Below are 22,677 nucleotides of genomic sequence, written 5' to 3'. Positions count from 1 at the left end.
TGCCTAGAACAGACAAAGACCACCAGATTTAAAAATGTCTGAAGGTTCTGAATTGGTATTTTTCCAAAGGAGATACACATAAAGCCAATAAGCACATGAAAAGATGCTCAACAACCTTAGTTTTCAGAGGAAAACAATTAAAACTACAATAAGATAGCATTTCACATCCACTAGGACGCCTAAAATCCAAAAGGCAACAAGTGTTGGCAAGGATGAGGGAGGAAGTGGAACCCGAAGACATTTCTGGTGGGAATGTAAAGTACTGCAGCTACGTTGGAAAGGTCTAACATTCCTCAAAAGGTTAAACATAGTTATCACATGACCCAGCAATTCCACTCCTAGGTTTTCACCCAAAAGAAATGAAAATTATGTTCACACATAAACTGATACATGACTATTCATACTCATGATAACCAAAAAGGAGAAACGACCCCAAATGCCCATGATTCCATTTATATGAAATGTCCATGATAAGCAAATCCAGAGACGGAAAGTGAATTAGTGGTTGCCAGGAGCCAGATGGATGTTTGGGGAAAAATGGGGAGTGACTACTAATGGGTACAAGGTTTCTTTTTGGGGGACAAAGGTGTTTTAAAATTGTGGTGATGGCCCCACCAATTTATGAATATAACTGTTGAGTTTGTACATTTTAAATGGGCGTTACTGCATGGTCTGTGGATTACATCTCAACAACAATGTAGAAAAACACAAAATTACATCTCAACAACAATGTAGAAAAACACAAAAATCAAATTCTATGATTTTCTAATGAGGACCACCTGTCCTGCTCCAGCATTTAAATACATTTAAAAAGAAAGAAAAGCTGTGCAAAGCCCCAGAGCCTGCCTCGCTCCTTGGGCCTTTGCTGTGGGACATGTCCTCACTGGCCTACCACAGCAGTCTAGCTGGCAGCTCTCATGGGGCAGCACAGAACCTGCCACACAGAACAAGCTAAGTGGAGAGGCCAGTGGTCCACCTGGAGACACAAGGTCTTGCATTCAAGCCACAGGAGCGCCACACTGTGGCCAGAAACACACACATACTACAGTCCCTAATTCCTTCGTCCAATTCCCAGGTGAACTGGGAATCCAAGACTTTCCTGATTTAGGACATGCAGTGGTGCAGAGTACATGTTTCACAACACGCATGTTACATGGTGGGGCAGAAAATACTCATCAAAACACATTGACAGCTCTTTAGCAACTGACTCTGAGGCTGTGGGCATGGAGCCGTGGGAGGCAGGCAGGGCCAACACAGTGGAGCTGCAGGGCCCCCAACTTGGGGGCCCACAACCCGGCCTGCCGGACCCCAGTGTGTAGCCCAGTGGTGGGTGGCCTACCTTTGTGGCTGCGGGGAGCGGGGCTTTGGCTTCTCCTTTTCCTTCTCCCGCTCTTTCTCTCTGTCTCGGTCTCTGTGCTGTCTGTCCTTCTCGTCCCGCTTGGCTCGCTCTCGCTCCCACTCCTCTTTCCTCCGCTGCCGTTCCTTGTCCCGTTCACGCTCGCGTTCCCGCTCCCGCTCACGCTCCCGCTGCCGACGCTCCCGTTCTCGGTCTCGCTCCCGCTCGCGCTCTCGCTGTCTGTTCTCTCGCTCTCTTTCCCTTTCCCGTTCCTTTGTTGAAAAGCCAAACACACAGACACGCCAGCTGCAATTTAAACACTTATAATGGAAATTACAGAGAAAATGCAAAAGAGCAAGCAAATGAAGATTAGGGAACAATTCTCTGGTGGTAATTTTGTTTCAGTTTCTCCTTAAAACACAATGTTAAAAAATGAGTTATAGTCCAAATTAGAATGGAACATAACCTACAAGCGAACTCTTCCAATGACTAATTCTAGACTAATCAGCATGCAAGGGCTGGAGTAAGTTCTGGTTGCCAGCATATGATCCCACGGGCGTTCCTGGTTTCAGCTCTTCATGTGTAGGGTAGAGACAACATAGACTTTGCAAAGGCTCAGACCTGGGGCACCTAAAGCACTCTATGTAGTAGCATCTGGAGCTGTGTGGGCACCCCAAAATGGTGGCTCTTGTTTTTCTAACACAATCCTTGAACACCTTTTTGAACTATTACTCTGTTCTCATTCATTTATTTGTTCTCATATTCACAGTTAAAAGTGAATAATGCTCAAATCATAGCACATTGACAGGTTTTGAGCTTTCGGTGGCCTGAGAAGAAATGAAGTGTACTCCTGACCTTCATGCTGGCCCACCTGCCCCTGGGACACAGTGGGGCAAAGGGACTCTAGCAGGTCCCTGCTACTTCCCAAGCTGCTCTACCTGGCATGAGGCACTGTACCTCTGTACCCCAACCCCAGTGAGGAATCAGCTCTATTGGAAAGAGGGGCAGAGGTGGTCAGCCAGGGTCCTCATCTCTCCACAAGCTCACCATTTGATGAGTTCTCAGGGTAGTCACTTTCCTTTGGTCCTAAAAATGCATGACTCTGTGACATAAGTCAGCACAAAAACTACTAAATTGCTTCTAACTGAACTCTTCCTAGTGGCAGCTTTTTCATATCACCCTAAAAGCATAAGATTAGAGACTCAAAGGCTGAAGCACATATATTCACAAATATACTAAACTCTCCAGAGAAATACCAATATAGACTGGTTCTTCATTAGGCTAAGGCATGGTTGGTAGAGGCCCAAAAGAATGTACTTAATCTGTTAAGCATGACAATTATAAATGCTATTACTAAGGAGTCTGAAAAAATAATACTCTTAAGAGGGTGGAACACACTCCCCTACAAACCCATATCAATAACCCAATCAGCAAATCTAATTACACAAAACACAACAAAGAAACAAAAAACATAGCAAGAACACACAGGTAAACCCAAGGAAGTCTCTGTTCAAATCACCACAAATTTGATCTGTGGATCTGAATTAGTTCTTCAGAATCAGTTTGTGTTATTAGAGTTAGTTCACCGTGTCAACATAATTAAGCTCACATAAAGTCCTATAAATAAAAAAAGAGGGTGATTTTAACAAATCAACCAGTGAAGTTGAGATATGCAAATCTTAAGTCCTACTCACCCGGTAATTGTGATATGGTTCTGTTTCTGTATATTGCACCCTGAAATTCTCATACTGACCACCACGCCAGAACCGTTCTATTTCATAGTCATAATAAGGATCTGCATAAGGCTCAAGTCTGAAAAAACAAACAAATAAAAAATTAAATAAGAAGTAAATATTTTCACTTAAAAAATAGTATTGCAAACATACTACATAAAACATTAGCAAACAGAATCCAAAATCACATTAAGAAAATAACATACCAGAGACTTCCAGCGAAGATGGAGGCGTAGAGACACACTTTGCCTCCTCACACAACAAAAGGACAGCAACAAATTTAAAAACAAAAAATGACTGGAACTCCCAGAAAATCGAACTGTATGGAAGTCCGACAACCAAGGAGCTAAAGAAACATTCATCCAGACTGGTAGGAGGGGCGGAGATGGGCAGCCAGGTGGAGAGGACATGCAGCAAGGTGGTGGCTGGAGGACAGGGAGGTCCCACATTTGCTTGTGGATAAACCGTGAGGAACAGCTGGGGAGCGAGACAGACCACACAATCCGGGGTTCCAGTGCCGGAAAAGAAAGCCTCAAAACCCCTGGAGGTAAAAACCTGTGGGGGTTGTGGAGGCAGGAGAAACTCTCAGCCTCACAGAAGAGTCCACTGGAGGGACCCATGCGGTCCTAGTATGTACACAAACCCACCCACCCACCCGCAAATCAGCACCAGAAGGGCCCAATTCGCTTGTGGGTAGGCGGGGAAGGGACTGAAAGCTGGCGGAGAGATGAGCAAGCCAAATTTTTCCCTCTCGGAGCCCTCCCCCCACACAGCATCACAACGCAGAGACTTAGGTTGCCCTGTCCTGGCGAATACGTAAGGCTCTGCCCCTTCCACTGTGATAGGTGCACTGAGACAAAGAAATATCGCCCAAAGAAAAGAAGAGATCAAAGTTCCAAAAACAGAACTAAGTGATGAACAGAGAGTCAATCTATCAGATGCACAGTTCAAAACCCTGGAAATCTGGATGCTCACAGAAATGATTGAGTATGGTCACAAAATGGGAGGGAAAAATGAAGGTTATGCAAAGGGAAATACAGAAAAATGTACAGGGAACCAACAGTAAAGGGAAGGAAAGTGGGAATCAAATCGACGATTGGGAGCAGACGGAAGAAATAAACATTCAACTGGAACAGAATGAAGAAACAAGAATTCAAAAAAACGAGGAGAGGCTTAGGAACCTCTGGGACCACTTTAAACATTCCAACGTCCAAATTGCAGGGGTGCCAGAAGGAGAAGAGGAGGAACAAGAAATTGAAAACTTACTTGAAAAAAAAATGAAGGAGAACTTCCCCAGTCTGGCCAAAGAAATAGACTTGAGGAGATCCAGGAAGCTCAGAGTCCCAGAGAACTTGGACCCAAGGAAGCACACACCAATGCACATCATAATTACATTACCCAAGATTAAAGACGAGGAGAGAATCTTAAAGGCAGCAAGAGAAAAGGAGACAATTACCTACAAAGGAGTTCCCGTAAGACGATCAGCTGATTTCTCAAAAGAAACCTTGCAGGCAAGAAGGGGCTGGAAAGAAATATTTGAAGTCATGAAAGACAAGGACCTTCATCCAAGATTACTCTGTCCAGCAAAGCTATCATTTAGAATGGAAGGGCAGACAAAGTACTTCTTAGATAAGGTCAAGTGAAAGGAGTTCATCACCACCAAGCCTTTATTATATGAAATGTTAAAGGGACTTATTTAAGTGAAAGAAGATAAAAAACTATGAACAATAAAATGACAACAAACTTACAACTATCAACAAATGAATCTGAAAAACAAAAACAACTTTAGCAAACAACTAGAACAGGAACAGAATCACAGAAATGGAGATCATATGGAAGATTATCAGTGGGGAGGGGGTGTGGAGAGAATGGGGGAAAAGGTACATGGATTAAAAAGCATAATTGGTAGGCACAAAATAGATGGGGATGTTAAGAAGAGTATAGGAAATGGAGAAGCCTAAGAACTTATATGTACGACCCATGGACTTGAACTAAGGAGGGGGAGGGATGTTGGGGGGAGGGGTGGTGCAGGGTGGAGGGGAATAAAGGGGAGGAAAAAACTGGACAACTGTAATAGCATAATCAATAAAATATATATTTAAAAAAAGAAAATAATATATCATGATTAAGTGGGATTTATGGTATATCAGGAATGCAAGGTTGGGTCAATACTAGGAAATTTATGAGTATACCTCATATGATAATAGACCTAAAGAGAAAATTCATAGGATTCTATCTATAGATAATGAAATTATCTGTGACAAAAATTCAATACCCCTTCCTGATGAAAATACTCAAGAAAACAGGAAATAGCCCAGGCTCACGTGGCTCAGTGGCTTGAGCGGCTGGCCTGTGAATCAAAAAGTCACTGGTTCACAAAGATGGTGCTGAAAGCTAAGAAGGAAGCCTCTGCCCCCACAAAGCCGAAGCCAAGGCAAAGAAAGCACTGTGAAAAGGCAACCCACAGCTACAAAGAAAAAAGATCCGCATGTCACCCACCTTCAGGAGGCCTAAGACACTGCGGCTCCGAAGGCAGCCTAAACTTCCTTGGAAGAGCGTCCCCAGGAGAAACAAGCTTCGCCACTAGGCCACCATCAGGTTCCCCCCGACTACAGAGTCAGCCATGAAGACGACAGAAAACAACAATACGCTTGTGTTCACTGTGGATGTCAAGGACAACGGGGCGCCAGATCAAACAGGCTGTGAAGAAGCTGTATGACATTGATGTGGCCAAGGTCAACACCCTGATCAGGCCTAACAGGGAGAAAAAGGTGTATGTTCGACTGGCTCCAAGACTATGATGCTTCGGATGTTGCCAACAAAATTGGGATCATCTAAACTGAGTCCAGCTGGTTAATTCTAAATATAAAAATTTTCTACTATTAAAAAAAAGAGCAGTCACTGGCTTGAGTCCTACTTAGGGCACATGCCTGGGTTACAGGCCAGGTGCCCAGACAGAGGTGTGCGAGAGGCAACCGATCAATGTATGTCTCGCATGTTTCTCCCCCTCTCTTTCTTACTCCTTGCCCCCTCTCTAAAAGTAAATAAATAAAATCTTAAAAAAAAGAAGAAAACAGGAAATAATATTTAAAGTGATAAAATATATGTATATACTTTAGAATAAAGCCAACATCTTACTTCAGGGGAACAGGGGAGCCATTTCTGTAAGGCTGGGATGAGGCAAGGAGTCCTGCTGCTTCCCCAGTGACCCAACATCATGCTGGAGGCACTGCCAATGCCAGAAGACTAGAGGTGTCCAAGAGAGGCATAATGGGAAAAGGAGTGAAATGATCTCAATTTGCAAAGTGAATAATGTTATGCCTGAAAAATCAAGACTTGAAGATAAACGCAATTCAAACAGCCAGAAGAACCCAATAAGACAGATGAAGAAAACTTAACATATAGAAACCAACGCTTTCCTATACACAAATAACCAGTTAGGAGACAGAGGGTAAAGAGTACTTCATTTCGGCAAAGAAGAAAAAAAACAACAAAACTTGGGAACAAAATACATTTAACCAGAAATATGCAGAACCCATCTGAGGACAACTTTAAAATGCTCTCGAAAGACACGAAAGTTGTCACCATCCCCAGTCACCTTCATGGCCTTCTCTGCTGGCTGCTTTCTAGGAAATCTCTCCTCTGCTGTTTCCAGTGCCCCTGGCACAGATAACCCAAGGCTGGCTCTGCCAAATGACAAAGCCCTTTCTCATCCCAAACAGTCAGACACCTTTCTAACAATCTAACCCTCACACCACTCAGATAATGTTTAGTGACAACAATCAGGAGCTACACGAAGAGGCCTGCAGGACGGCATCTGCTACACAGAAAGGAGAGAATACAGTCCCCGAAGCAGAGACTTTTCCCGTCATCTTAAAACTACAAAACACAATACATAGCCAATGAAGACCCTAGAAAACAGTTTTCCAAAAGGGTGTGAGGGTACATGCTCTCTCAAGAAGGGAGTGCAGGCAAATACGGTTTGGGGAAACTGGTTAAGCAAAATTATAATGGCCTCTCTCCCTCTGGATTTCTGTTTTAGGATATAGTGGAAGGGGAAAGGGCACGCAGCATTCTCTGTCCACTGCCCTTAGAATCAAGCCTGGGCAGCCCACCAGCCCACAGGGCCTGGGCCTGCAGGAGTCCATAAAATGCTGTCATGGAGTCAATGCTGCCATGCTCCAGCCAGGACGGGAAACAGTGTCAAGGATGGACCCTGCGGTTCTACGTCCTCTTCTCGCACCACTCACAAGAACCACACTCAGAGAAGGTTTTGTATAAACTGGCTCCTATGACTCTCACGAACACCCCCCAAGAAGGAAGGACAGTGTCGTCACCCTTACTTACACTATGAAGAGGTGAGGCCTTAGGGCCTGTGGCAATATACCCTCAGCAGTAGACACAGTTCTCGCTCAGACACTCTTATGATCAAGTACTTTCCCCACAAACAGAATTAGAAAACAGTAAGTTTTAACTATTCTTTAAATCTCTACCCTTCAACTTCTGAGCTGTTAATTCCATGATAGGCATGAACACCAGGGCATCCTTCCCTCTCTGTTCTGCCAGCAGAAAGCCAGAGGAGCACAAACCAGGAACAGAGGGATGTGAGAGAGCCTCGTGGGTCCAGGTCAACATGAATGAATCTGGAAACAGGCACTGTATATGTTCCTTTTTACTGTGTACCTTTTACTGTCATTTCAGCCAGAAGTCAGTGATTGTTACTTTCCAGTAGCAAACATAAATGAATAAAGTGTTGCTACAAGACTGAGATGGTGCTAAGGCAAGTTCAGATCACTGACTGCGGAGTGGGCTCAGGTCATGCTGTCCCATGATCTGAGCTCACATTACACTGGCTGCTGAGGAGAAACCTGGCCTGTTCTGTTCCCTTAGAGGTGAGCACAACAAACCTGGGCTTTCCCCTGGGAGTGGGAGCACTGGCATGCAAGTTCTGTACGTACTATGTTACACAATTTGTGACCAGGGACCAAACCTGCAACCTACATATGAGCTGACAGGAAATCAAACCCACATCCCTTTAGTGCATGGATGATGCTCCAACAGAGCCACCCAGCCAGGGCTCTGTAATTATTTTTAAAAGGCCAGTAATTAAACATCTGGTAGAATAAACAACAAAGACAGCATTTACCATGTAAAGGGTCACACCTCCCCTGCTCCTGGATTTAGCGGCAAATTTCATAGCTTTTCCTGGTTCCTGGGTAACTTGGGAAGAGGTGAGAAGACCTATGGGGCTTCAGGGTCTTCAAGAACAGCTGTAAAAACTCTCAGAGCTTGTACGAGGCCAAATGCGCATGAGACCTCCCCAGTCACATGGCCCTGACACAAAAATAAAACATTTCCTTCATGGAACCAAAATACTGAGGGAAAGTCAATTGCAAAACGTCTGGCATGATCTCAGGTACGTCGTTCTCAGTCCAGGGAGTGTGGACAGGCACTTGCCCCCACATGGCTTGGAGACCAACGTGCCGCTGCCCTCCGGGACCCGAGCCCTACAGAGCCGGGGACAACTTAATTCTCTTTCAAAGAGGAATGAAGAGGTAAACCATTCCTTACGTGGTGTCTCTGACATCTCTTGTGATCCGATAATTCCAATCTCGGAAAACTTCATTTTCTTTGTCAAACTCCCGTTCATCTTCTCCAATGGTTACAGTAAACCTTTTCTCTTCAAAATCAGGCTCCTGTTCTTTTCGAATGGTTGCTTTTTTTAAAACCTACCGTTGTGAGAAGAAGCCAAAACCAGTTACTGTTAGGGAAAACAAAGGGAAGCCTGTCCTGATTTGACCCACGGAAGCTTGGCCAGTGTGGCATGGCTGAGTGCTCAGTGGGCAAAGTGTGCCTGAGCTCTGTGCCCGGGGTGGAGAGAGAACCCTGTGGGCCCTTCCGTGGTCCTGGAGTGCACTGTCACTGCACACAGCTGCACCTGGCAGACAGGACAGGCCCACTAAGAAGCACCATGGGGCTTACTCATTCTGGGAAGGGTGATGAAGGCAGTGCTTCCTAATGATAGCCCTGGTATTGAACCAGGGAACCACAGATATTCTTTCAGGGATGAGGACCAAGTGTGGAGAGGAAGGTTAAGTCTGCATGGCAGAAAAGGCACAAGAAGCCATCCAAGTCTCAGAGGAAAGGAGGAGTGGTGAGGTATGTATTATGGGAGGGAGAATGGCTTTGCTTTAGCCTATTATCTCACTGAAGAGCAACCAACATACGGAGCTCACAAAGTGGCCTGGACATCCAAGGCCCAAGTGCGGCCTGGAGTAAAGGAGTGGGAGGAGGGGTGGCCCACGTTCGGACCATGGATCTCAAAGGAGAGGACAGCTTCTCCAGAAGACAGGCCACTCAGGGGGAGCAGTGTGCACTAACTCTGGGGAACGGCTCTGAGTGGCTGGGGGCTAGAGCACCAGCTGGGTATGGTCAGTGCTGCCTAAGCCACATGAAGCCAGGGGCTCGTGTTCTACACTGGGACTCCCTGGTTTTCTGAGCTTGGTCATGGCCTAGCATGCCTCAGACAGTTAGAAATCATTTTCCATTCTCTAGCTCTTCAAAGAAATTGCAGAAATATACCTCACTTCAGAGGCTTTACTGAGTTTTTGATCACTGTCTCTGGATCAAGGAAATGCTAGTTTTGTGCAAGGACCGCCACTAGTATTTTTCTTCTCAGGTTTTCTGCTGAAGTCTGTTACCTCCTTTGCATGCCGAAGTCCTCGTTCCCAAGCACTCTCTGTAGGGGGTTCTGGAGGGGGTGGAGGCAAAATTTCATCAACTACTGGCCCACCCTATTAAAAAATGAGAAGGGAAAAGTTGAGAAAGTGAGCAAAACTTTAAAATCTATAAAGAAACAAGAGCAAAAGCAAGTGGAGCATCTGGAAGGCAGCTCTGTGACTATGATGTCACAGAAATGCCTTTTACACAAGTGTATAAAATAGTGCTTTTAGCCGGAGAGCCACAAACAGCTTAGATGTCTGATTTGCTAGCAATTAGAAAAAAAAGAGGTATTCACGCACCCAAGGGTTGGCAGGCATCAGTGGGTGAGGTCCAAGAGGCGGGGCACCATTAGGCGGGAAAGGTTCGGCTTTGGTGATTAGGGAGTAGTTGCCCTTGTCGTTGACTCCAGGGTGTATAAACCTACAATTCATTCCCCAGGTACAGTTCCCTAAGGAAACAAAACTTAGGTCAGAATGTGTCTACGAGAGCCCGAGTACATGAGGCCAGCTTCCTGCCTAGGGTTTTCCTGAGGGTCTGTGCTGTGCTGGGCAGTGTGCTGAGCACAGTCACAGGTTACTGCTGTCACCCTCGACCCTGTAAGGTACGTGAGCCTGGGTATGAACAGACCAAAGCCAACTGGCTGCAGTGAAGTGTGTGGGCTCACTCCTCACACCTGAGTCCCCCACCCCCACCTGCACAAACACCCAGGTCTTTGGCAGGCAGGCCTCAACTGTCACAAGCCAGACACTCGGCCAGGGAGTGGGCAGTGCTTCCTAAAGGGCTCCTGAAGGGGGCCGGCTGTGTGTTAGAGGAAATACAGCCCCTTTCCCAAGGTCACCATGTGAAAAGTTCATTTCTCCCTCCAATAAGAAAAGTCCAAGAGCTTCCCAGACAGAGGTGGCCCCTTTTCTGTGGGTTTATTGTTCAGAGACAGACACTATGCCCCTAGTGAGGCTCACAGGTGCACATAAAGGACCATGACCCTGACTCAAAACCCACTCATAATGAAAAAGAAATTGAGAAGCATAAAAATAGAATTCTGAAAGCTTGTTCCATGGTGGTTTTTACCAGCTCTGTAAGTTTGCATTTCCAATCAAAAGCCTCACAAACCATTTCAGTATATTTCTGGTACTTAAAACACATAATTATAATAAGTTGTTTATACTTTACAAAAAAAGGAGTCATCATTTAGTATTATTCAGTAAAGAGAACATCAGGGTTATTCATGGAAACCACTTACCTTTCAACACAGAAGGCAAGAAGTCAAAAATTTAAATTTAATCAGTGAGTAAAATCACTTAAAAATTTTAATTTTTAGAGTAGGTAATATGTACAAAGGTTCAAAAATAAATATGGCACATAATGTTAGTTTCAAAAAACATTTTCAATGGGTTAACATGTATTTAAATGTTAAACTATTTAAAAATATATATTCACGTCTAAATATTATGTTCCATTTGAACATTTCTGTCAAAAAAATATGATTTTCCTTGTGCAATGTAAATTAAAGAGAAGTAATCATTTGGTATTTAGGGAAAAGCTGAATTTTACCTTTCAAATACAAATACTTAAACTTGTAGTAAGTTTTGTAGTAAAACCAACTTAATATATTGATATAAATTAAATATGAAATAAAATACACTTAAAATTGCTTCTCTGGAAATGCGAAAGTGACAGATTAGCTTTTAAAGTTCCTAAAAGTGTTTGAGAAATCACATATAAGTCCGAAAGAAAATGCTGTACTATAGTGGGTTCAAAATGCCAGAGTCTCAGGAGGTTTAAAGAAAGACTATGCAGTCATATTTTTAAATAAAATATTTCAAAACACTATCAACTTCACCATTCGACTCTTACAAAACTCACTGCATTACATGTTGCTTTTGTAGTTAAAAAAAGTAAAAGCTCATTGCATAAAATTTTCAAGTACAGAAAATTATTAACAATATAAACCATTTTTCTGTAACTTTTAACCTAGTATATGTATCTGGATGGTATATAAATGGGTATTTGTTATTCTGTTCTTTTATTTAAAAAAATTTCAAAACACATCACCACCCATGAGCTAGCTGCTGACAAAAAAGATCTTTTATGACCCATATTGGACGGGGGAGAAAAGAGGGACAGGTGGATGAGGAAAAACACGAGGAACAATGAGGCAGGAGCTGGGACACAAGCCTCTGAGACACTGGTGGGCGACAGAAGCCCAACCCATTGGAACCTCTGCTCCCGGATACGCTAAGGTCCTTGCTGAGCTTATGCTGCCATCTAAGGGAAGGACAGACGTCCCAAAAATGCAGCCCAAAAGAGCAGTCAGGATGGTACAGTCCCATTGGTCATTTTGAAGTGAATTTTTATTAGTGTAGAGAAGTCTGGAAGGATACACCCCATACAGCTGGGACTGCGGAAAGATCCTTTTATCTTTTATTGTCTTGACTTGTAATAGCGCATGTTACCTTTCTAATTAAAAAAAATCTATTTGGAAAAAAATTCTTCGGAAGTGGAAGCAAAAATCAATCTTCTGGTTTTAAAATTGTATGGTGGTGGCCCTGACCGGGTGGCTCAATGGGCAGAGCATTGTCCTGTGCCCCGAAAGGCTGCAGGTTCGATTCCTGGTCAGGGTACACACCCTAGGCTGCAGGTTCAATCCAGCTGAGGTACATACAGGAGGCAACCAATTGAGGTTTCTCTCTCATATTGATGTTTCTCTTTCTCTCTTCCTAATTAATAAACATATCCTCAGGTGAAAACTTAAAAAAAAATTGTATGGTGGACTGCTTCTAAAGGAAACTTTACAAACACAAAAGTTATGTGTACTGTCATTCTGACTGGATGAATAAATAGGCTAACAATTATATAAGGAAATGAGTATGAGCCAGAAAGAAACAGAAGAAATAGAAACCTCGTGACAGGCAGTTCAATGGGACAAGTTTCTTAATCTTGGCAAACAGGGTTTTAAAGTCATTGACAGTATTCCATTTCTTAACTGGATGGTGGGCACATCGGTAATTTTTATTCTTTTATTTTTTATGCCTGTGTAAACATTATAGTAAATATTATAGATAAAGTATTTTATAATAAAACTAAATAAAAGGAAGATGTAAACAAACAAAAAAATATGCAAATACTCTAAGAGATATTTAGTGAAGTCTGCATGCCTCCAGGGCTCTCCAGAGCCAGTTCGCAATATATTTAGGGATCAATCAGTGTACTTGTCCCTAATTTTTCCTTGTTATGTTATACACTGTTGAACCTTGTTTTTCCACTAAATAATATATCTACAAAAAGTATACATACATATATCTCTACAAAAAAGGAAACTGCAGGCTCAATAGCATCAAACCCAAACTCTTATCACTGAAACAGATGATTTACGCAGGAAACCTAATGGGCCCTCATTGAAACCAAGGAAATGACACAGAGATGAGAGGAAATGAAATCCATGTCTTCCATGCCAGCAACCCACTGGTCACAATCACACTAAACAAACCCAAGGAATCCATCTCTCCCACGGTGTGAAATGTCAGGAGAAGAAAGCACACTGTGTCTATGGGCATACATATGAGCATGTGTGTGTGGGAGGTCCAGAAATACTATCAGATTTTAAATTTCTGATTGTTGGTTCTGCTGGCGATCAGCACAGTGCAGTGCTGATTATTGTTCTCGGGTGTACACTCACCATATTTGCAATGCATACCACTAGAACAGTTGAAATAATTTTACAGTGTCTATTTTCCATATAAAAGTATTTGCTTCACACTAGAATTTTAAATAAAGACTTCCTTATTTCTGTATGAGACATAGTGCTCTTACTTAAATATATCTTGTTCCCATTTCTTGTTAGTCTAAATAATTCAGAATAGATAATCAGATTGCAAAAATACAATAAGGCAGTTTAAAGTACTTCATGATAGGAAGGCAGAATATTTAAATCTAATAATTAAATACTAAGAACCTAAGCTCTACAAATGCATATTCTAACAGGCATATATTCAACAAACGAGTATATACAAAGTTGCAATGATACACCAAGAACTTATGTGTCCTTTTCTTTCTCATGTCACAGAAAACTGTGACAGAAATGGTCAGACAGCTACAGTCACAACCAGCACTATTCTAAGATATTTTACCTCCTTTAAGGAATACATTATGGTAGCTGGAAAATTAAAATAATTTCTGGACTGCTTCTTTATAATTAACATAGACTTGACTAACTTTTTAGTCTTAGGAACCCCAAAAAGCCTTTCTTTGAATGGGTTAAACTGATATATACCATACAGATTAAGTTGATATTTACTGTAGAAATTAAAACTGAGAAAACTTAAAGACCTAATACACAACACACATAATTTAACAATATTAATGTACATGTTTTATGAAGACTAGCTATATTTAGAAAATACTTAGTGATATGAGTAACATTATTTTCCTTTTTGCAAATCTCTTTAATGCTGACACAGAATAGAAAATAGCTGGATTCTTATGTCTGCTCTGCATTCAATTTGCTGTGCCAGGTTGTTTTGATTGAAAATCCAGCTGCAAGCAGATATGTAGTTGGACAAGGAAGGGGCATTTTAATAGCATTTGCAGGTACTCTTGGATGTTCTTTGATGCTATGCCAAACTTGAAAAATGAAGGCTTCTTCAGTCATCCACAACGCAGGACTGGTAACCCTATCATGATACCGAACGATTTCCGACTGTTTCCCAGAAGTGCACTCATCTATCTTGAACTGTAAATGGATCTTCTACCCTGGTATGATTTTTAACATCACCCAGTGGTCATCTGGAAAAGTTCATTAAACACTGAAAAGCTGTCAAGCCCACAGTGGAGATAGTGGCTCTCCAAAATTCTAATTTTTACTATAGAGCTCAAATTTTATCATTAACAACAGCTGCTGTTCTCCTTGAGGCAGCAGGCCCACTTGGTGAGTCTTTGAGCAGACTTGGTTCTGCACCATCTTGGTGTGCCATGGTCCTTCCTGCAAGTGGACACGCACTCTGTAGGAAGCTCACAGTGCAAACCTCGAAAACATGCCCTCCTTGGAGACAACCTTTGCTGCATGACAGTGCGCAGCAGGGGGGCTCCACGCCCACTTCCAACTCCATCATACTGAATACGGAAAAGACATCACTGAGGGCTCTTACTGGGGTGATAAAAATGTTCCAAAACTGAACTGTGGTGATGGCTGTACAACTTGGTAAATTTAATTTAAAAAGTCACTGAATTAAAACAGGTAAATTTTATGGCATGTTAATTATACCTCGATAAAGTTGTTAATTTTTTAAGTATCAGTACTCAAATGTGAAACAATTACAATTTTTACTGCTCTGTCACAGACTTAATGTAAAACTGAAATTATTTAACTGTGTGTGCATGGTAGTCAATATCTGACCATTAGTACAGACTTAATATTATTATGAGAATAGTTTTCACCTCAGGGTCCCCTTGAAAAAGTCTCAAGGACTCCTAGGAGCCCAAAGACCTCACTTTGAGAACTGTTGCTTTAAACATAAAAGAGAATGTGGATTCAAAAGTGGGCCACAGAAATTTCTCCAAAGACATTCAAATGGCCAAAAAGTACATAACAAGATGCTAACATCACTAATCCCTAGGGAAATGCAAATCAAAACCACAATGAGGTGAGGAGATACTACCCTCACATCCATCAGGATGGTCAGTATAAAAAAAAAAAACAGAAAATAACAAATGTTAGTGAGGATGTGAGAAACTGGAACCCTTGTCTACTGCTGGGAACATAAAATGGTACAGCCACGTGGAAAACAGTATGGCAGGACCTCAAAAAATTAAAAACAGAGTTTGCAAATGAGCCAGCAATCTCTGTGTATATACGCAAAAGATGGGAGAGCAGGGTCTTAAAAGAGATATTCGTACACCTTTGTTCACGGCAGCATTACTCACAATAGTTAAAAGGTGGAAGCAAATCAAATGTCCACTGATGACTAAACAAAATGTGGTCTATACACACAAGAGAGTATTATTTAGCCTTAAAAAGGAAATTCTGAAACATGCTGCAACACAGATTAACCTTGAGGATGTTATTCTAAGTAAAATAAGCCAGTCATAAAAAAACAAATACTGTCTTGATTCCACTTATATTAGGCATGTAGAATAGTCAAATTCATAGAGAAAGAAGAACAGAGGTCACCAGGGGCTGAGAGGAATGAAGAATGAGGAGTCAGTGTTTAATGGGGATAGAATTTTAGTTTTACAAGATGAAAAGTACTGGAGATGGATGGTGGTAAAAACCACAATATGAATGTACTCAATGCCACTGAATTGTACACTTAAAAGTGGTCAAGAGAGTAAATTTTATGAGTATTTTATCACACTTAAAGAGAACAGGAAACAGCTGAGACAAGAGGCCTGGCTCACAGAACAGGTGAAATCAGAAACACAAAAGATGAAACAGCTTTGAAGAAAATACTATTTATACCTTTGTGAATAGAACTTTGTGTACTGACTCAACATAAATAAGAAGTCTGTCCAGAAAAAGTCCAGCCTTTGTTAATATAACAAGAACGGCTTGCGCCATATCCATGTAATCTGGCAGCTAAGGAGAGTGGACTGGAATGCACATGCGCGAATAATGACAACTCCACTGTACTAGTCAATGGCGGGGGGGGGGGCGGGGGCGGGTAGACACTGTTGAGTCAGAAAGTGCACTGTGTGGCCAATGCATCCAAAATGATTGACTAGAGCAACAAACCTGCATCAAATTTTGCATAAAGCGTGAACATTCCTCCACGGAAGCTCTTCAGAAGTCCACAGCTATGTGCAACTGGTGACTGGCAGCTTTACCACAACATGCCTGCATCACGTCTCGTGCAGTGTTTTGGCAAAACATCAAATCACCCAGGTGACTCAGCCCCTCTACAGCCCAGATTTGGCGCCCTGGGACATCTGGCTTTCCCCAAAACTAACACCACCTTTGAAAAGGGAAGAGATTTCAGACAATCAATGACATTCAGGAAAATATGATGGGGCAGCCGATGGTGACTGGGAGAACTGTGTGAGGTGCCAAGGGGCCCACTTTGATGGGGACTAAGGCGTCACTGTTCTATGTACAATGTTTCTTATATCTTCTTCAATAAATGCCTCTTTTTCATAGTACACGGCTGCATACTTTCCGGACAGACCCCATATATGAAAGGTAAAAATATACTGTAAGTTGTATTGATGCTTTAAAATGTTTTAATGTGTGTTCCTAAGTATATTTAGTTGTCAATGGTCACAAATAATTAATGTGTCCATTTGGGCAATAAATAAAGATCACAACTTGTATCAGAAACATAGCTAACCAACAAAATTTTTTTCAAGATATAATTCATATACCACAAAATATCACTAATGTAATTCAGTGAGTTATAGTATATTCAAAGTTATGCAATCCCCACCAATTTTAGAACATTTAATCACCACAAAAGGAAACCTTGTAGTCATGAGACTTTACCCCTTCACTGTTCCCACCCCCTGGCCTATACAATGACTAATCCACTTTCTTTTTCTATGGATCTGCCTGTTCTGGACACTTCATATAAATGAAGTGTACAACATGCACCCTTTTGTGTCTGGCTTCTTTCTTGCACTTGGCATAATGTTCTCGGGTTCATCCATGTTGTAATATCAATACTTCATTCCTTTTTATGGCTGAGTAGTATTGTACGGTTAAAACAAATTTTATTTATCTAGCATCAGTTGATGGACATTTGGCTTGTTTCTATTTTTTGGCTATTGTGAATGCTGTTATGCTCATGTACAAGTTTTTGTGTGGATGTTTTCATTTCTCCTACACAGAGGCCCAGAAATGGAATTGCTGGGTCATATGGTAGCTCTATCCTTCACTTTCTGAAGAACTGACAGACCATTTTATGTTCCCACCAGTAGTGTATGAGGGTTCCATTTCTCTGCATCCTCATCAAACACAACAAACTTAATTACTTCTCCTACTATTGGAGGCAACGTAAATATACCCATCTCAATGGATTGCAGGTAAGCAGAGACATTTACATCTCAAAATTTTCTCAGAACTAAGAACAAGCAGGAGCTACGTTCTAGAACACTGGAAAAAAAAATCAAACATTTCCTTTTGTACTACATCACAATTCTCTGTAGAATAAACAAACAGTACAGGAGGAAAGGTAATTTCTAAAATATTCCTGAAACAAGTTACTGATTATACCCAATTAAGCTGCAGAAAGGCCACTTGTCACTAGTTTCAGATTGTTCTACTGCAGAAAGCCTTACCCACTGGTCTCACTCCCTGAAATCCAAATTGAGCACTTAGTTTGACCCTGGAGGCACCTCATCCTATCATGAGGTAACCCTGTGACGTCCATGGAGATGGTGTCCTGTCCTTGTCCATCGGGATTCTCCTGATGATGCTGATCTGCAGTTCCAGCAACAACTTCACTTCATTTGTATGCACGCTTCTCTTGCTAAATTCTGGAAACTACTCCAGTGGTATGACCCCAGCCCCTGGACTAGAGCCTCTGTGGCATGAATGGTAGACGGTGCTGCCCACTGCTGTGGGAGCCTCTGGCTAGTTCTAACCAGCTGGACAGGCTTCTGACTCCCAGTCCGCGAACAGTGCTAATCGCAAATGACTGCAAGTACATTCATGTTACGTATGCGTATTTGTTTCCATTGCTTTAATCTAAAAATTTCAGAGATATAATGACCTTCAATCCCAAATCTTTATGGAAAGTAGGTCTTCTGTTTAAGTTTAAATTTTCTGAAATACTGACACTTCCAATGTTTTCTAAAATGTATTGCACGCTTATCTGCATTCTTAGGGTGGCTTTGCTGCTCATGATGTAATGTCTGCTCTACAACACGTGACCGTGCTGGCTACCCTCCCCTGGACACAGTAGAGCCCATCACATGCAGGGAAGCCAAACTGTATTTGGCTTGGCAGAAACAATAACCACATAAATAGCACAGGCCAAGTATGCATGCCCTGAGGAGCAAGCTGACCTGGGTCCTGAGTGCACTGATCCCTCAGCTCCCATGTATCCTCATCATCAGGCCATCCCTTGGTATAGGGACAGGGTCATTCAGGAGCCACCAGATGTGTAGAGCTGCCCTTCCATGAGATGGGACTCCACTGTGCCCCTGCAACCCCGCCCTCCCCGTGTGGTCAGTGCACAGCTCCTTCCAGCCTCATCAAGTGCCTTAAGTATTAAGGCTCACAACTGCTCTCTGCCCCTCCAAGCCTCCCCTTCCTTCTGGCTTCACTCTGGGTCCAAGAGAAAGAAGTCTGGCCTCTGGAGCAGGGGGACTTTGAGGGACTAAAGAGAGTGAATATTGTATATTTTGTACCTTTAACCTGGTCTCTGAATGGTATGGAATTTGATATTGGTGGAAGAAGAGTGGATAATGGTGTCACAACATCTGGAAAAGAAGTACAGGAAGCTCTTGTGAACTTTAGATGGTACACACAGGCTGGGTCAGTGAGCAAAGTCATCAAGGGGCAGAGTAAAATTAAGAGAAAAACATCTTCCTACCTATTGAAGGAAAATGATGAATTAAAAGGTATCTACCCACATTACTGCTGCACATCAAGGAAACCTTAAAATTGGAAATTTTCATCTCCACTTCCAAATCTCTCAAGACTTTAGCCCAGACTTTTCAACATCATTTTATCATACTGCCACCTGTTACTACTTACTGACTCACCATTCACTTTTCAAGAGAAAGGGAGCCTTTCTACTTTCAAAGGCCATCCCTCTGTTATTTAGAAATCCATTTCAAATGAAGGATATACTTCTGATACACCTTGCAGAAAAGTAGTAATTCTCCTTACAGAGGTGGGAGAATGTCGAAACTGGCGCCTGGGGCATTTGGCCTTACGCAAAGAACCACTTAGAAAAATGACTGATACTGTCTACATTAAAGTCATGGGTCTGTTATAAACAAGGTGCCAAGAACCACAAGCGTGAAAATGACCAAGCTGGCTTCCCTCAGAGTTAGTCATTAAAATGACGAAAAGACCAATAAAAGAATCAGTTTCACATCAAAGCCACCACCACTGCCACCACAGACTGTCATACTCTGTATTCTGGCCCAAGAATAGCCTAACACAGGCTCCAGGGCACTTGACAAGACTGAACCACCACCACAGTCCCAGGAAAAGCGGAGGCCACACAAATGGGCCATGCAAAGGCCCCTCACTCAGACAATTACCTTTCATGAAGAATCGGCAGGTGGGACGAGGCCTCACCTTCCTGTCACTGGGGTCCTTTACTTCGCCCTCTTCCAGATCATCATCCTGAAACAGAGGATAATGTGACTTGCAGAGGGAGTCATCTTAACAAGAGGGAAGAGGCAGGAGGGGCATCTACCAGCAGGCATGGCTTTCACCAAACCAGAAAGGATATGGTCATAAGACCCAGTCTGGGCCACTCACCAATACATGTTTATTTTCCAAACCTCAGACTCCTCATCCACACAATCGGAAATCTCAAAGCTTACCTATAACATGACTGAGGAATTCCATGAAAGAACAGAATGAAAACATTGTGAAGCACGTAACGTATGGGATAAACCTGGGCTTCATTATACTATTTTTCTTAATTAGCAATTCTGGGCAGGAAATGGTTACATTTAAGGTGTTCAGTATTTTGTTCTAAATGTTCTATGTTCTTAAACTAACTTCTTCTAATTTTAAAGTCTGGGGGCTGGACGCTGGCCAGTAAGGCTCCATTAGGCATTATCCCGTGAATGGGAATCAAATTGGTTGCAAGTTCGATTCTCAGTCACGGCACATGCCTGGGTTGTGGGTTCCGTCCTCAGTCACAGCACATACAAGAGGCAATTAATTGAGGTTTCTCCCTCTCTACCTCCGTTCCCCTCCATGATCAATGAAAGAAAAAAAAATTCTGGGGACAGGGAGGAAGTTAGGTGACTCAGGTTGGTGATACCACCTGGCCAGTATGTGGACCCACCTTTCATCTTAGATCTAAGCCCTTTTCTCATTCTTATTCCACAGTTCCAATATCTTGGTTGTCAAACTGTGAACAACATGGGAGCTTTAAAGAGACCAAAGCCCATGGATTTTAAAGAGTAGCCACAACCTGGACCAGTCTGGTGCCCTCTCCAACCCCCACTGCCCCAGGGCCTCAGTCACCACTGCCCCACAGATTCCCACCTGCACAGACTCCTATTTGCCCGCCCTGGTCACCACTCACCTGCGGCTCTTAGATGAGTCCCCCCCCACCTCCCCGGATCATCCCCAGCCCAAGCAGGCATCTCTGCTGACATCTCTGTTGGTCTGTCCAGGATGAAACTCCTCATCACCCTGTGTTTCAGAGTGCCCTAGTGCGGTTAATCCAAAAGGTCCTACAGGGCAGAGGCCCAGAAGTCGCTGGACCCCTTTCCCCCCATCTCCTGCAGCACTACCATCTTCCAGACTATGGCTCAGTCCAACCTGGTTCAGGGGAAGCACTCTCTAACTGGTCCCCCCCCCCCCCGCCCCCCGATCTCCCCCAAACTCTCCCACAATGCAGTGACCTTTTCAAACCCCAGCTGACCATATCCTTCCCTCCCTTCTTTGGTCATCACTTAACTCATCTCATTTTCAGATTGTAGCTTGAGTCCCCTTCCTCAGAGCCCCCCATCTCCTTTCACAATGGGTCCCCACAGCCCCCTCTCCTGGTCACGGCCATCACAGTCTTTCCAGCAGAACTGGAGGCTCCACCAGGCAGGACTGTGTCTGTCTGCTCACCACGCCAGTCCAAGCGCACTGTCCGGCTTGAAGTAAATGGAAAATAATTGTTGAATGCTGAGATGCTGAAGTCAAACCCTGGATTTAGAATGACTTACTTTTAAAGCTCAAATAACAGTTGTATTAATTTCTGCCTTGAAAGTTTGACTAATTAAAAAGCATCTTGTAACAAAAAGAACAGATGCCTGAGAGTTATATCCCTTGAGAGCCAACAAAATTTTTTGAGAATAAATAGCTTATTCAAGTTCATTTTTTAAGGATCCCTAGAATTCACCTTATAACTGAAAGTTTGTAACCACTGAACAATATTTTCCCATCTTCCCTAACTCCAAATGATTTCTTTAAATCCTAGAGAAAATGTGCTTATTTTATGCTAAATGACAGAATACCTCTCTTCCCTAGTCTTTTAGTCTGTATTTGCTTTTTACTACTCTTATCATAATGATTACCACACTAAAGCCTTAATGTGGTATTTTATATGAGCTCAAATCTAAGTTTAGAAAAGATTCTCTATTTTCATAAAAAAAGAAAAAAGAAGAAAAAAAAGAAGCCCAAAACCTGTTTTGAAAGGTCAGAACCCATTCAGATCTTACTGCTTCCATTAAAAATTAATGCACAGGAGTGAAATAATGAGTACAGAATAATTAGTTTTTCAGAAGTAAGGATTCATAGTAGTGCACTAGATCAGGTTTAAAGAGGTGTGTGTTTCTGCAAAGGTGTTACTTACAATATTCGCAAGAGCAAAAAGAAGAACCACCTACCCATCTTAAGATTGGTAAGCAGTCACATGAATCATACGAAGGAGTATATGCAGCTTCTAAAAACGATCAGTAAACAGACCTAGAAATGCACAGTAAAGCACATAATATAATGTCAAACCAACAAGCACAGAACAGCATCCAGATGATACTGCCCACTGTCATCTAGTCCCCACACCTGCCAGGATAGAGACAGAGGGCTGCACATACTACTGGTGTGCTGGATTTATGGTCTCTCCTTTAATTAAAAACAGAACAAAACAAACAAAAAAAAACCAAGCAAAAACAATCAATATGTCACTCAGCAATACAATATCCTGAATTTTCAACCAACCATTCATTTAACCCATGAGTTTTCAAGTGATGGATGATAAAAACAAGTTC

At 42.5% G+C, this 22,677-nt stretch overlaps 1 protein-coding gene across 2 annotated transcripts in view; it reads right to left on the bottom strand.

Moving 5' to 3' along the window:
- ZC3H18 (zinc finger CCCH-type containing 18) overlaps window positions 1-22,677 on the bottom strand; it is a 62,107-nt gene that overhangs the window by 25,678 nt on the left and 13,752 nt on the right. The window contains exons 3-9 of one of the 2 annotated variants that reach the window (XM_054588948.1): window positions 19,996-20,080; window positions 19,132-19,203; window positions 10,092-10,240; window positions 9,771-9,863; window positions 8,641-8,798; window positions 3,031-3,148; window positions 1,340-1,608 (exon numbers count right to left, since the gene is read on the bottom strand). In XM_054588948.1, coding sequence (XP_054444923.1) covers window positions 1,340-1,608; window positions 3,031-3,148; window positions 8,641-8,798; window positions 9,771-9,863; window positions 10,092-10,240; window positions 19,132-19,203; window positions 19,996-20,080 — 944 coding nt within the window. The remainder of the gene's footprint in view (window positions 1-1,339; window positions 1,609-3,030; window positions 3,149-8,640; window positions 8,799-9,770; window positions 9,864-10,091; window positions 10,241-19,131; window positions 19,204-19,995; window positions 20,081-22,677) is intronic. The other variant, XM_054588949.1, reaches the window with a different exon arrangement.

The sequence above is a fragment of the Pteronotus mesoamericanus genome, unplaced genomic scaffold, assembly GCF_021234165.1.
Source record: "Pteronotus mesoamericanus isolate MK-2021 breed Mesoamerican mustached bat unplaced genomic scaffold, CSHL_Meso_final scaffold_165, whole genome shotgun sequence".
NCBI classification, from domain to species: domain Eukaryota; kingdom Metazoa; phylum Chordata; class Mammalia; order Chiroptera; family Mormoopidae; genus Pteronotus; species Pteronotus mesoamericanus.
The sequence above is the reverse complement of the archived record's forward strand: the minus strand, read 5'-3'. Positions and strand labels throughout refer to the sequence as shown.